At 43.3% G+C, this 15,043-nt stretch overlaps 1 protein-coding gene across 3 annotated transcripts in view; it reads right to left on the bottom strand.

The window, feature by feature from the left end:
• Positions 1-15,043, bottom strand: part of CD44 (CD44 molecule (IN blood group)) — a 91,169-nt gene that overhangs the window by 12,843 nt on the left and 63,283 nt on the right. The window contains exons 3-7 of one of the 3 annotated variants that reach the window (XM_068260811.1): positions 14,108-14,247; positions 8,684-8,758; positions 7,698-8,033; positions 2,038-2,169; positions 117-195 (exon numbers count right to left, since the gene is read on the bottom strand). In XM_068260811.1, coding sequence (XP_068116912.1) covers positions 117-195; positions 2,038-2,169; positions 7,698-8,033; positions 8,684-8,758; positions 14,108-14,247 — 762 coding nt within the window. The remainder of the gene's footprint in view (positions 1-116; positions 196-2,037; positions 2,170-7,697; positions 8,034-8,683; positions 8,759-14,107; positions 14,248-15,043) is intronic. The other 2 variants (XM_068260812.1, XM_068260813.1) reach the window with 2 other exon arrangements.

Below are 15,043 nucleotides of genomic sequence, written 5' to 3'. Positions count from 1 at the left end.
CATAGTCTAATGTCCTACCATATTATTATTATTAGTAGTATGTACTTACATTATATAGCAGCCCCCCCCCCCCCCCCTCCAGTCACATCAGTAAAAGGAGTGCGGGTGTTACTTACACTCTGCGGGCATTGAGGGCGATGCACACGGCAAAGATGAGGCCCAGACACACCAGGGAAACACACACAATGAGCCATTCTATGGAGAAGAAGATGTAAAGTGATGTCAATAGTCACACAATGAGAATATCCCTTTAACCTTTAACAGAAGTATGCTTTGGTAAGAAAGCTCAGCCAGGTACTGGACTCTGGCTTTAGAGAAGTGTTCCCCAACCCTGTCCTCGAGGCCCACCAACACTGCATGTTTTGTGGAAATCCACAGGGGTAGCTAATCAGCTCTGCTGAGACACTAATTACTCCACCTGTACATGTTTGTGGTTTCCTGCAAAACATGTCCTGTTAGTGGGCCTTGAGGACAGGGTTGGGGAGCTCTGCTTTAGAGTATACATGAAGAGATGGGGGTGTCTTGACACCCTAGAAGAAATGACAGGAAACAAAAAACGGGAGCCCACTAGCGCAGTATGTTTAGTAAGCAGAAATGGTTGTAAGGTGAAATAGATGCTCTACTCACAAAGGCGGCTTGCAGGGGGACAAACGACCGCAGGAAGCAGGTGGAGACAATGAACCCGACTCCACTCGGGGTGGCCCAAATAGACCTGGGAGTATCGCTCTCCTGGGTAAAACTGGCAGATGTCCACCGTGGTGGAAACCTCATGTGGTCTGTCTAGACCCCTCCAACAGACTCTGTTGGGGGGTATATAAGCACAAATGTGGGAAAGAGGCGCCCTGGTGTTACAAAAACTATTAAAAACAGGTAAAACGAAGACAGTTAGGTCACTTACCTCAATGAAAAATCTTTGTGTAAAGAAAACATTTTAATAAGCACAAGCAACGCGTTTCGCGGGTCTGAGGCAGCTTCATCAGGCCAATACCAGTGCCTAAATCAGTAAATACAGTGAGGATTGCTATTGTTTTAAGCACTGTAATTGGCCTGATGCAGCGGGCTCGGACCAGCAAAACGCATTGCTTGTGCTTATTAAAATATTTTCTTTACACAAAGATTTTTCCTTGAGGCAAGTCACCTCATTTTCTTAATTTTACCTGTTTTTAATAGTTCTTATAACACCAGGGTGCCGATTTCCCACATTTGTGCTGAAAGCAAATATTAGCCGTTTTAAGCCGCCCCCCCCCCCCCCCCCAATCTACTTACCCGTGGCTTCCTCCAGCTCCTTCCCGGCGACATGTCCCACGACGCAGCTCAGCTCGCTATCCGCAGCTTGGTGTCCCCGCCGGTACTGAGGGGCTTCGTACTGCGCCTGTGCAAGCGCCGCTGTCAATCACGGCCATGTTATCCGCGGTGTTCTGCGCATGCGTAGATCGGGGGGGGGGGGGGTCTCGGGGGAGGCTGTACAAAACAACTGACAATTCCTTTAAGTTTAAAATTGTTTAGTGTCACTGCAGAGTGCAGTACATGTTTGCTTATCTCAGGTCATCGGCAAATGTAATCATTGCCGGTTGAAGCTCTCTGAGGAATGTGTCTTCAATCTGCTCCTCCTCCCTCTGCTGAATAGACACATCTCTCTGGAAACAGCTGAGTCACTTCAGCAGAACAGGAGGGGGTGGAGTTAAGGCACATGCCTCAGAGAGCTTCAGCCAGCAATGATGATAAGCTTCTCTTGCTCTCGGCAGTGAAAATAAATGGTTTTGCTACTGCTACTGCTAATATAACTGTTAATGCTACTGCTACTGCTAATATAACTGCTACTGCTAATATAACTGCTAATGCTATGGCTACTGCTAATATAACTGCTACAGCTAATATAACTGCTACTGCTACTGCTAATATAACTGCTAATGCTATGGCTACTGCTAATATAACTGCTAATATAACTGCTACTGCTAATATAACTGCTACTGCTAATATACAGTAACTGCTCATATGCTACTGCTACTATAGACAATCAGACATGCTCCACCTCACCTGGCACAGCCGACTTTCTCTTGTGCTTGATTGGAGGGCTGCCGGAGGCTTCCACAGCTGGATGGATCACGTGATCGGAGCCGTGGCCGATTGGGTTGTCACGTGGATGGCCGTCATGTACGTGGTCCCCCTCTGAGGAATAGGAAAACTGAATATTATGGTGGCGTCCAGAAACTGCTGGCGTGCCCCCTCTATACAGAATACACAGGGATGGCATTCCAGACAATCAACAGTACTTCATCGTATCCTGCTCAGCATGCATACACACGTGCAATTTAGATTGACCAATTACTGACCACTTTTTTCCCCTCCCTGAGGTATGAGTGCACTATGGCTTTGAATACTATGAGAAGGTTGTGTTGATAAACACTCATACTACAAGGAGGTGGTAAAATTGGTCAGTGATTGGCCAATGAAAATTGGATGTGTGTGTATCAGGCTTTAGATTCTGACGTAATCACGAGATCTTCTGTCTAATGCTAGGTACACACACCTTTAGATTTCTTGTTGTTGGGATTGATCATTTTCGGCACGTCTGATCTGCTACTGATCGATAACGAGATCGATTTTGTGCAGTAGTGATCTGAAAATCAAACTCTTTATAAATCGAAGCAGATCAGACATGTCGGAAATTATCGATTCCACTGCTCAATCTGATGGGTAATTGTATCCTCTGCACCAAGCAAAAATAAAAAACTCTGATTTTAACATTCACCACTAGGCCTGGTCAATATTGATAAATATCACTTTATGCAAAGTTTATCATGGTTTTATTGTGTTTTTTTTTTTTAATGTATGTGTCTCGGCAGTTACATTTAAATCTCTATTCATTATTGCTCCATACACACACAAAAAAAAAAAAAAAAAAAAAAGCTATAAGTATCTCATTGACCAATGAGGAGTATGAAGCTAAAAAAAAAAAAATCTTCATAATTAAAGGAGCACTACAGCGAAAAACAGTAAAATTTAAAATATGTGCTAACAAGAAGTACATTTTTTCCAGAGTAAAATGAGCCATAAATGACTTTTCTCCTATGTTGCTGTCACTTACAGGAGGTAGTAGAAATCTAACAGAAGTGACAGGTTTTGGACTAGTCCATCTCTTTATAGGAGATTTTCAGGGATATATTTATTTTCAAAAGCACTTAGTGAATGGCAGTTGCTCTGTCCAACTGCCAGAAAACTGTGTAGCGAGCAGGGAAGCTGGCCAGCATCATTGTTTAAATCTTTTTTTCGGGAATATCTTTATAAAGAATAAAAGCCTTGCTGAGAATCCCCTATGAAGAGATGGACTAGTCCAAAACCTGTCACTTCTGTCAGATATGTACTACCTACTGTAAGTGACAGCAACATAGAGAAGTAATTTATGACTCGTTTTACTCTGGAAAAATGTACTTCTTATTTGTATCTGTTTGCACATAGTTTACATTTTACAGTTTTTCGCTGTAGTTCCCCTTTAAATTGGACCGCCCCGATGCGGGGACAACCTCTGCATCCCTTATTGCTACGCCACTGATCTGAAATGGCTTTATCAAATAGTAACAACCAAATATGAGCATCTTTGCTTTGCCGATTTTTTTTTCTTTTGCACAAAGATGAGAAGTTTGGTGAAAATATTTAGTATTTTTGTGAAGATTTTTTTCCCCTTGAATGTGATCATGTGATCATAGTGGGTAACAAGATAAAAATAAAAAACCCACATTTTCATAACAATTATTTCTTGCAAAAATTCTATACAGTGTTTTGTTGTGAGAACGTCTCCAGTTTTAAAAGTATGTAAAATATATGAAAAGTTTCAGGGTGCGTTTCCACTAACGCGAATTCGCATGCGTTCCCCGCATAACCAATAAAAGTGAATGAGCCTGTGTCCACTTGTCAGGAAAACGGAGCGTTTTCTTGTGCAGGAAAAATCTGCTCAGCAGAGCCATCTGAATTCGGACACCGCACACACGCATGCGATTCACATACAATGTATTTAATAGGGAATTCGCATGGTGTTTTTTCATGCGAATTTTCATGCGAATTCGCATACGATTTCGCATGGAATCAATGAAAAAGCACACAGGCACTGACATGGTTAAATTCGCACACAGCGTCATCCATGCGAAATCGTATGCGAATTCGCTGTAAAATTCGCATACAACCGCATGCGATTTCGCTCCTGCATGCAAATTCGTCCACGGAGAATCCGCGGCGATTTCCCACCGCACTAGTGGAAACGCACCCTCACAGTTTATACCCAAGATCGAGAAATGACATATTCTTTGACAATGCTAATTTGGCGATCAACACAAAACAGTTATATCATTGAACAGCTACATCAAAGGACCACTAACAAGAAAAAAGTAGGCAGTTAAAATCTGACAGAACGGACAGGTTTTGGGCCAGTCCATCTCTTCATGGAGGATTCTCAGGGTTTTCATGTTTCCAACAGCATTTCCTGAACAGCAGTTTAACTGCCAAAATAGTAAGATACCGGCCAGCCTCCCTTCTCATTTGTACACTATTTTGTCAGTTAGACTTTGCATCTGCTGTTCAGGAAATGCTGTTGAAAACAAAGAAAACCCTGAGAATCCCCCATGAGGAGATGGACTGGCCCAAAACCTGCCGGTTCTGTCAGATTTTAACTGCCTATTTCTTTTTGATGGAGTGGTCCTTTAAATGCATCTCTGTTAAAGGGAACCTGTCACAAGCCTGAGCATTAGACACTGAGCACAATGAAAATAATGAATAGCTGGAAATGACGTTTGGTGAAAGCAGTGTTTCCACAGGATTGGTGGTTCCCGAGAATGAGATAGACAGTAGGCTGGAACAATTTACAAAGGACAACTTTTTCATTCCATTGTGGAACAGCCCATCCCACCAGCTGAGGGTGCATAAACACATACAATTTTGATTGGCCAATCGTTGGCCAATTTTACTACCTTGAAGTAGTAGAAGAGCCAACATATTTTTAATACTGTGAACAGTTTGAGTAGGTGAGCTCTCATACTACATGGAGGTGGTATAATTGGCCAATCAAAATTGGATGTGTGTATGCACCCTATAGCCTTGTACACACCTTCAATTTTGATTGGCCAACATTACCACCTCCATGAAGTATAAGAGCCAACAGATATTGAATACTACAAGCAGATTGTGTGGGTAAACCCTCGTACTGCATGGAGGTGGTAAAATTGGTCAGTGATTGGCCAATCAAAGTTGAAGGTGTGTACCAGGTTTTTTGCATACCTAGGGCTTGATTCACTAAAGTGTGCTAACACTTAGCACAACAGTGATAAGCTGCTTTGCACGTGATAACATGTGCTAAGTATCATTATCACGTGCTAAGTATCATTATCAGGTGCTAAGTATCATTATCACGTGCTAAGTATCATTATCACGTGCTAAGTATTATTGTGCAGAATGCCATTGAAAACTACGGCACTTCGCACAATCAGAAGATAGAATTTGGTCATGAAATCAGCAATGGTGCTTACATTAACATGTGCGTTAATGTAACACGGCGCACGCAAAGTTTAACACGCGTCGCTTTATGTACTGTATACAATAATAATTCATGATCCACATTCCCTTCGCGTGATCTGCAGTGACTTCACGTGATAATGATACTTAGCGCGTGATAATGATACTTAGCACATGATAATGGTACTTAGCATGTGATAATGATACTTAGCACGTGATAATGATACTAAGCACATGATAATGATACTTAGCATGTGTTAATGATACTTAGCACATGATAATGATACTTAGCACGTGATAATGATACTTAGCATGTGTTAATGATACTTAGCACATGATAATGATACTTAGCACGTGATAATGATACTTAGCAAGTGATAATGATACTTAGCACATGATAATGATACTTAGCACGTGATAATGATACGTTGCACGTGCAAAGCCTTTACACGTGATAACTGAGTTACCACGCTTTAGTGAATCGAGCCCCTACTGTTGTATTGATACGAGGGATGGTTTTGCTGACCAATAGTCGCCTATCAATAAAGAAGAGCAGAATTTCATCTTGTTATACCTTCCCTTGGTATCAGCAGCCTCTATCTCTAGAAGTGCAGGTCATTTTGACACAGACTTTTTATTGAAGTTAAACAGAGTTTTCCTTTTATGGTTTGCTCAATTCTTGACCTACAGGCTTGTGAAAAGTTTCCTTTATAATTTAACAAAAAATTATTCCATTTGTGGACAGTGTGGAAAGAGGTTAAGATGGCGACATACCATACAATAAAAAGATTTAGATTTTACACCAATTTGATAAAAAAAAAAATCACCATAATTGGATGTACAAAAGTCAATAGTTTTTTATTTAATCAAGCGAAAAATCAAATTTCCCCCTTTTTTTTTTCTGATATAAGCCAATTGGAAGTGGCTGATTTTTGGAAGAATTTTTATGAAAATTGAAAGATATTTAGACCCAAGCAATCTTTTTCAGAGTTTTCAACTATTTTTATTTTTGATAATTGGAGTACATTGGTCAGTTTTTAAGATCGTTACAATCAATAAGAAAAAATAGATTGTAATTCTCAGATTGAAAAGAAATATAAATATTGTATGGTTTGTGGCCACCTTTAGACTCAATAAAGGATTGTTATTGCTGTCTGGATCCTCATCTAGGGGATCTTCCACCACTTCCTGTCCAGAAGTGAGTAGATCTATCCTACAGGAACAGGTAAACCTTTTTGTAGCATGGGGAAGGATCAGAGCCCTTGCCAAATTTTTATTACTACCAGTGATGAGCGCAAAGTTTGCATAATCGGAATTTCACATCGTAATTCGCAATTACGATGTGAAATTGTAATGCAAAATTTTGGGAAAATTGTCATTAATTTTGTTTGTAAACGTAATCAGGAACCGTAGTGTTTGTGTAATTTCAGGTTAATAGCAAAGACCACATACCTGGCATTGTCACCAAAATTATGGGAATAAGTAAAAAAAATATGATTTTAAGAATGCAAATTCAGAAAATTTTTCACAAAAACTATAAAGTGTTTTTGAAAAATTCTTTTTTTCCTTATTCCCACTATGTTCCTTAACATACGTAGCAATTTTGGTGACAATAGCATGTATGGGAGTTTTGATATTAACCTCTAAAATCGGCACAAAATTACACGAGATTACAAATTACACAAAATCAATTAAATGTCCAAATCGTGATTGGGTATGGCCGTAATTGTGAAAATTTACATGAAAGTTCACGTAATCGTAATTAGCAGATTATCACTAATTACGACCCTCATTTCCTGTCTGAATGAGGAATAGGGGTTCATATTAAAATTATGGTGGTCCCAGGATGAAAAGTCAGGACAATCCTCCCCTAGTGGGGACACAGACAGCAGTAATCTCTTTTCACTTTAGCCAAAAATGAAATCATTTGACTTGGAGTTATGTTTTTAATGTGACATTACGACAAGTAAAGCAAGGACTGAAACCCAGAAACACCAAGAAGAACATAAATAATAATAATGTATAACAAACATCTACGGACAGGAGTACAGAAACATCTATGGACAGAACTACGGACTCGACCATAAATGATGGAAGTTATGCAAAAGTCGATAATAATGCAAAGTGTCTAAACTTTGCATTGTCTACAAATGACTTATGTTTAAACTACTTCTCAAGTAAAGGCTTTCTCCTACCATGTTTAGATCCTGTACTCCAGCTACTAGATGGGTCTGTTGCTGGGGCCTGGCCTTCTTCTTGGTTCACGTCTCTTTCAATGGCTTGGTCAACTGAGGTCAAATCATCTGCATCGGTCTGGCTAAGGATTAATTCTTTATCTTCAGAAGTTATGTAAGGATATGTATTGTCTCCATCCTCAGGTGGTGTAGTGTGATCTCCTGAGTGTTCGGTAGACATCTCAGAATCGGTCGTAACATCCTCTGAGGGAGTCCATTGCTCTGTGTTGGTGAAAGTTAGGTCAAGTTCATGGTGAGTTGGACTCACGGGACTGGACCCAGAATCAGTTTTGGACCCTAACAGGCAGGAAGAGATCAAGCAAAGGCTTACAAAGAAATAAGTATTCCCCGGAGAAATGTAGGGTTTACTTTTCCTTCAGTACCTGTTGACTGGACTGCAGCCATTTTGTGCCTCAGCTGGTCTGACCAGCGAAGTTGTCGTATCTATACTATTTGCTAAACGACCACTTAGGTAAACATTTTATCAGACTTTTTCTGAACTTGAAAGCAATACCACTTCTGGGCATAAAGTCATAAGGGACTGTATTTGCCTCAGTAACATAGCTGGTTCTTAGAGTGCATACAAAATGGCTGTTCCATAGCTAAGCAGAAAGATGCATGTGAAAATAGGCACAGCAAACTACAAACAATTCAAACTTATTCAGTATTTATAGTCTAGTCTTTCTACGCTAGAGTCTTTAGTATGTTGGTTCAAACCCAGAAGTCAGAGGGTGGCCAACAGTGGTAAAAGTGGCAGTTTGGATACACTGACCACGATAATATGGAGGATGGGCTAGGAAAGGATGATTTGGACTTGATGTTGGTCTTCAACAATAATTCTTCAGGATTTGGTGACTTCCCCTTAACATGGCCAGATAGCTTAGCTTGCACCTTGGCAAGGACTACCCTCCCAGATTATTTTACTTACTGATTTGGATCAGTCATACCTTCTAAGGTGGGATCATGAGGAACGTAAAGCTCGTTCTTGAAGTTGTAGGCTTCACAGTTCTTTTCGCTTGCGTCTGTAGAGATGAGAGAAAAGGCTAATTCATTATCTGAAATATTAATGTGGTGCACCCTGAAATGCACCCTGTATGTAATTAAAGATATAAACAAAGGGTGACACCGAGAGCCCAATGTAGTGTAGTTGGTTCTGGAAGATGGGATTAGTAGAAGAGTACAAAGAAGTATACTCACAAACCAGGGTTACCTCCAAGGCAACCACTGTACAGGCAGGTGGGAAGATTGTCCTGTTCCCACTCAGGATTAAGAAGTTGCTCTCTGTAGATCGGAAAAGAAAGGGGGGATCCCCCTCCACCAGGGGTGGATACAAGGCTACGTGGTAAACAGAGGCGCCAAAACAATAAAAACAATATCTAAAATATAAAAAATTGCTTGGGAGGTAGTGGTGGACTTACCTCCTTTAAGCAGACACTAAGGACTGTGAATTAATCAAAATAACAGTTTATTGGCATACTCCATGGTAGGTTGCAACGCGTTTCGCAGGAAAAAAAACCTGCTTCCTCAGTGAGGCGCCTGGCGTTACCTGGACCGTATACTGTTGTGTGCTCCCCCACTTTTATTGCCTGAGGAAGCGGGATTTTTTCCTGCGAAACACGTTGCAACCTACCGTGGAGTATGCCAATAAACTGTTATTTTGATTAATCCACAGTCTTTAGTGTCTGCTTAAAGAAGGTAAGTCCACCACTACCTCCCAAGCAATGTTTTATATTTTAGATATTGTTTTTATTCTTTTGGCGCCTCTGTTTACTACGGAGCCATGTTTTTAAAGAGTCTAGCCTGTGTAATTCCCCCTCATTTGTGTCTAATCACTAGTTGTAATTTGATCTCCCACCTGTGTCACATGACTGCCATCGCAGATAAGCACATTTGAAACCACAGGCTGTAAACAATATGTCTGCTTCCATGAATCAGGAAGTAGGAACTGTGCAGAATTATTGCAGGATTTGTATCAGGTGTAATAAAGAAATGTTTTTTGCTTAAAGGTTTTATGCTGTTGTGTATCTTTTAGAGCAGAGAGGACATTCTGAGTTCAGGACCACTACTGGCGGTTGATTTTTTCTGCCAAATGGGCAGAAACTGTTTTTTTTCTATTTTTTTGTTTTTTTGTTTCATGTAAAGCTACCAGAGTGGTAGCTACATGAAACACCACTAGAGGGCGCATGTGTCCCTCTAGTGCAATCGTCGCCGGCATCAATAGCAAACAGGGGAACGCGTATATAACGCGTTCCCCTGTTTGGCTTCTCCTGTCGCCATGGCGATGATCGGAATGACGTCATGGACGTCAGCCGACGTCCTGACGTCAGACGCCTCAGATCCAGCCCATAGCGCTGCCTGGAACTCATTGGTCCGGGCAGCGCAGGGCTGTGGCGGGCCCTCTTCCACCGCTCCGTGTGGACGATCGCCGCAGAGCGGCGGCGCTCAAGCTGTGCGCGCGGTTAGCAAAGTGCTAGCTGCGCGCACAGCACTTTAAATGGGGTGAATCGCCCCACCAGGGGCTGAGATATCTTCCTGCGCGGCATAGCCCGAGCTCAGCTCGGGCTTACCGCCAGGAAGGTTAAGGTGAAATGGGGCCCTAGGCAAGCAATGACTTTGGGACCACCCTTGATGGCCACCTGGCTTTCTTGGGTAAGATTTTTTTGGGAGGCTATCACAAAACGGTCCCCCTAGACTCTCTCCAGGCCTTAGGTATGTTCCTAAGTTGCCTTGTGGATGATCCAGCTCTGAGCGTAGGCCTAATAGGTTGCTACAGCAATACCCTGATATTTACAGTAGGCAGTCACCGTTTATAGACATAGATTGGATCTGGGAATGTCATGTAATGACCTGTTTAGTCACCGGTTATGACCCATGACTAATGGAGAAATGTTTTCACAACGCGGTTTGACCTTTCTGTGCTGGGCGTAACCTCCCGAAATGTCACCCTAAAAAACTGGGAATGCCCGCCCTCCACCCATGGCCATGAGGATGGTATTAGGCTAAGGAGGGTGCGGTGTGACATTACTCTGTATTAAAATAGCAACGGATGGAGATAACAGATCTATGCACATGTTCCACTGGCTTTTACCTACTTTCCAGGGTCACACTATTTCCAAGACTTCTGAATATCAACCCAACACGTTTTATACTAATATCTATCATGTCTTCACTTTACCACCCAAGGCCACTGTCACCAGCCGCCCCGTTTCAGTATAGGTAGCCAGATGACCCCTCCCCCCTTCCCTCCAGTATAGGTAGCCAGATGACCCCTCCCCCCTTCCCTCCAGTATAGGTAGCCAGATGACCCCTACCCCCTTCCGTCCAGTATAGGTAGCCAGATGACCCCTCCCCCCTTCCCTCCAGTATAGGTAGCCAGATGGCCCCTCCCCCGTTCCCTCCAGTATTGGTAGCCAGATGACCCCTCCCCCCTTCCCTCCAGTATAGGTAGCCTGATGTCCCCTCCCCCCTTCCCTCTAGTATAGGTAACCTGATGACCACTCCTCCAGTATAGGTAGTCAGATGATCCATCCCCCCTTTCCCTCCAGTATAGGTAGCCAGATGACCCCTCCCCCGTTCCCTCCAGTATAGGTAGCCAGATGTCCCCTCCCCCCTTCCCTCCAATATAAGTAGCCTGATGTCCCCTCCCCCCTTTGCTCTAGTATAGGTCCCCTGATGACCACTCCTCCAGTATAGGTAGTCAGATGATCCATCCCCCCTTTCCCTCCAGTATAGGTAGCCAGGTGACCCCTCCCCCCTTCCCTCCAGTATAGGTAGCCAGATGTCCCCTCCCCCCTTCCCTCCAGTATAAGTAGCCTGATGTCCCCTCCCCCTTCCCTCTAGTATAGGTAACCTGATGACCACTCCTTCAGTATAGGTAGTCAGATGATCCATCCCCCTTTCCCTCCAGTATAAGTAGCCAAGTGACTCCCTTAATCCCTCCTTTTCCCAATCTCCCCTCAGTATAGATAGCCAGCTCACCATCACACTGCAGCAGCCATCTGTGTCACTCATTTCTCAGCTCGACTCCAGTGCAGAAGCTTCCTCTTCCTTTCTGTCTCCAATGCCACCCAAGTCCATAGCCGCCGGTCACAATGCAAATGTGCACAGATAGCAAGATGGCCGCTGCACAGGCATCTAGCAGCAGAGTACCGCGGTCAGGCGCTCGCCTGATCTCCCTGCATTGCAGCATTTGCAAGCTTGCAAATTCTGCACCAGTTTAGTCTGCCGCTTTGGTGCCCCTGCTCCTGTGGTGCCCTAGGCTATGGCCTAGGCGGCCTTGGCCTAAATCTGGCCCTGACCGTATATACTCGACTAAAGGTCTAGAAATCTAGGTCTGATTCACTTCATAAAAGTATAGGGGTCGACTTATACACGAGTCACAGGCAACACTGAGCACACTGAGTAATGTGTGTACTAATAGTGACATTCCTATGTGCAGCAATTTACCCCGTGGTAAGTGATACTCTGAGGAAAGGAAAGGCCAAGAAAACACAGGTGTGAAAGTCCTGCCCACAACAATTACCAAGGAAAGGGTCGGGGGGGGGGAAATACTGGGCTGCATAAAAGGGAGGGAATAACTGCAGCACTTGGGGGCCTGGAGGAGGTAGTGGCTGCACTTAAGGGACAGGCGGGGTTAAATGCTGCAATACTGTATGCAGTGCAGTTATAAGCCCCTCCTGGCCCCAAGTGCAGCCAGTAACTTTGCTAGGTAGACTTATACTTGAGTCAATAATAAATTCCAGCTTAAGAGGGTAAAATATTGGAGTCGACTTCTACACGAGGTTGACTTATATTCAAGGATATGCGGTATTAGATGGAACAGAAAGTAATGTCAGTTTTACAGACTTCGACAAATTAAGGGAATTATTAACACTAATAAAGGATAGTGACAAACTATAACACAATCTGATGGCACAGGGGGGCAGTCAAACGGCAAATTTAATTTAAATAGTAACTGTAGTGAAAAATAACATAATGAATAATATTGCTTATCTTTTACAATATTCATTGATAGAGTATTTAGTCAGTGTTTGCCCATTGTAAAATCTTTCCTCTTCCTGATTTACATTCTGACATTTCTCACTGGTGGCGATAGCTTTAGGTGCTTGTAACTGAGAGTTCTATGCACAGACACTGCTTTCTTGGCAGTTGGAAAAAAAAACATTCCCCCAATGCAACAAGGTTTACAGACAGCAAACTGTCAGGACCATGGTCATGACATCACACTATGGGAGGGGTTTCACCACAATATCAGCCATACAGACCCCCTTGATGATCCGTTTGAGAAAAGGAAAAGATTTCTCCTGGGAAAGGGGGTATCAGCTACTGATTGGGATGACGTTCAACCCTGGGTTCAAGTTCCTCTTTAATGTGCATTCCTTACTATACGTAACATGTATGTTTGAATTGTACTACAGCCAAACCTGTTTGTGACAAAACAAGGTCCAGGTAACATCCGTGCTGTAATCGAGGAAATAAAGCTGACTTTGATTAGATAGATCCCTCTCTCAGCGAAGCTGGTCACACTGCACACCAATTTAAAATAGATTTCAGCAGGAAATCTATTGGAAATTGTCGTTTGTGGCCTTTTCAAACAAGTCCCATCAATCCAATTTCTATTTAAAACCAATACAAAAACACTGATATCTGCAATGTTGCAACACGATTGATCATCATGATTGAATTGGCCAGATATAGATGGTGAAACTCAAGTACTGTATTTTTGGGACTATAAGACTAACTTTTTCTTCTCCAAAAGTGGGGAAAAGGTCACTGCGCCTTATAGTCCAAATGCAGGGAGTTCCTGACTGGTGAACACCTGCCAATACTAACCTCCAACCTGCCGCAATGTCGAGGACTACCAGTACTGTGCCCATGCAGAGGACACAGGGGGACAGAGGACGGAGGGGGACACAAGAGGTACAGGGGGGCATGAGGTACAAAGGGGGCATAATCCACAAGATGTCCCTTCACCATGGATGCACCAGGTTTAGTATATATTTTATTCCCCTGGTTTTTGTCCTCTACACCTAGGTGAATCTTATGGTCAGGAGCGTCTTATAGTTCGAAAAATATGGTTATGTGTGGGGGGCCTGGGCTCCCATAGCAGCAGAGTTTGTTGTTATCTGCCTATAGGCTTCTTGGGTTCCTTGATAACCACTTTACACTGGTCCAGATAATACGTTGCAAACAAATGATAAAATATGCAGTAAACTGCAACAGCCAATGAGATTTCAGCTTACTGAAGTGGAAGGAGCTAGAATCTCATTGGCTGTCCCAGGCTACCGACACAGCATGAGACACAGAATGTTTTGTATCACAATCCCCCCAGCGCATGCCTACGTGTTTGGTGGTGGAGCAGTCATACTGACCTGATGCGTTGTAGCAGAAAACATCAAAGGCGGAGGTGAGATTGGATTGAAGTACGTAGATTCCCACAAAGTTAGCAGCACAGATTGGATTCTCTTTTATTCGTGGAATGATCACCATATTGTTGGCTACCCAGCCATACCTGCAAAAGAGAATCCGCTTTAAAGAACACCAGTTGCCATACAAATATGGGACTCTGTCCCAGCATGCATTGTGCTTGTACAGGGTTGAGGTGCACGCAGTACCAGAACACCTAGCTAATTGTGAAAAGCCCCAGGCTGTTATTTAACTTTCAGGAGGTCCTCAGGAAGGTGGGAGTGGCCTTAACATTTTTCCTTCTCAACTGATGTCCACCCCTCACATCCCTTACTCACTCATGAGACTCCAGGACTTCTCCAGAGCTGCCTCTACTCTATGGGACTCCCTCTCTCCCTATCAGGCTCACCCTCAACTCATTCAAGCAAGACCCATCACTTACCCACCATCTTCATAGCTCTATCTTCCTCCCTTGGGGCTTACACCTCCCCCTTATAATACAGGGTCAGAAAAGTCTGATTGTGTGCAATGAATTGTTGTGCAAGGACAAAAATTCCACCCAATTTCAATTTCAACCCTATAGTGGCTGGGTAGTGTACTGGTTAAGGGCACTGCTTTTGACATGGGAGACTAAGACCAGGGTTTTAATCCTGGATAGGGTCAGTACCTATTCAGTAAGAAGTTTGAGGAACGACTCCCTAACACTGCAGGGTGGCCTCTTAAAGAGAACCAGAGATGACATAAGGAAAGGTATTATACATACCTGGGGCTTCCTCCAGCCCCATACGCACAGATCGCTCCCACGCCGCCGTCCACCGCTTCCTGTTTCTGCCGGTACCGGGTCCCGAAGTTTTGGCCAGTCGGCGGCAGCACGCGGCCAATTGTCCGCATCACAGGGGCTC

This window comes from Hyperolius riggenbachi, chromosome 11 (assembly GCF_040937935.1).
Source record: "Hyperolius riggenbachi isolate aHypRig1 chromosome 11, aHypRig1.pri, whole genome shotgun sequence".
In the NCBI taxonomy this organism is placed as follows: Eukaryota; Metazoa; Chordata; class Amphibia; order Anura; family Hyperoliidae; genus Hyperolius; species Hyperolius riggenbachi.
This window is presented reverse-complemented; position numbering and strand designations above follow the sequence as displayed.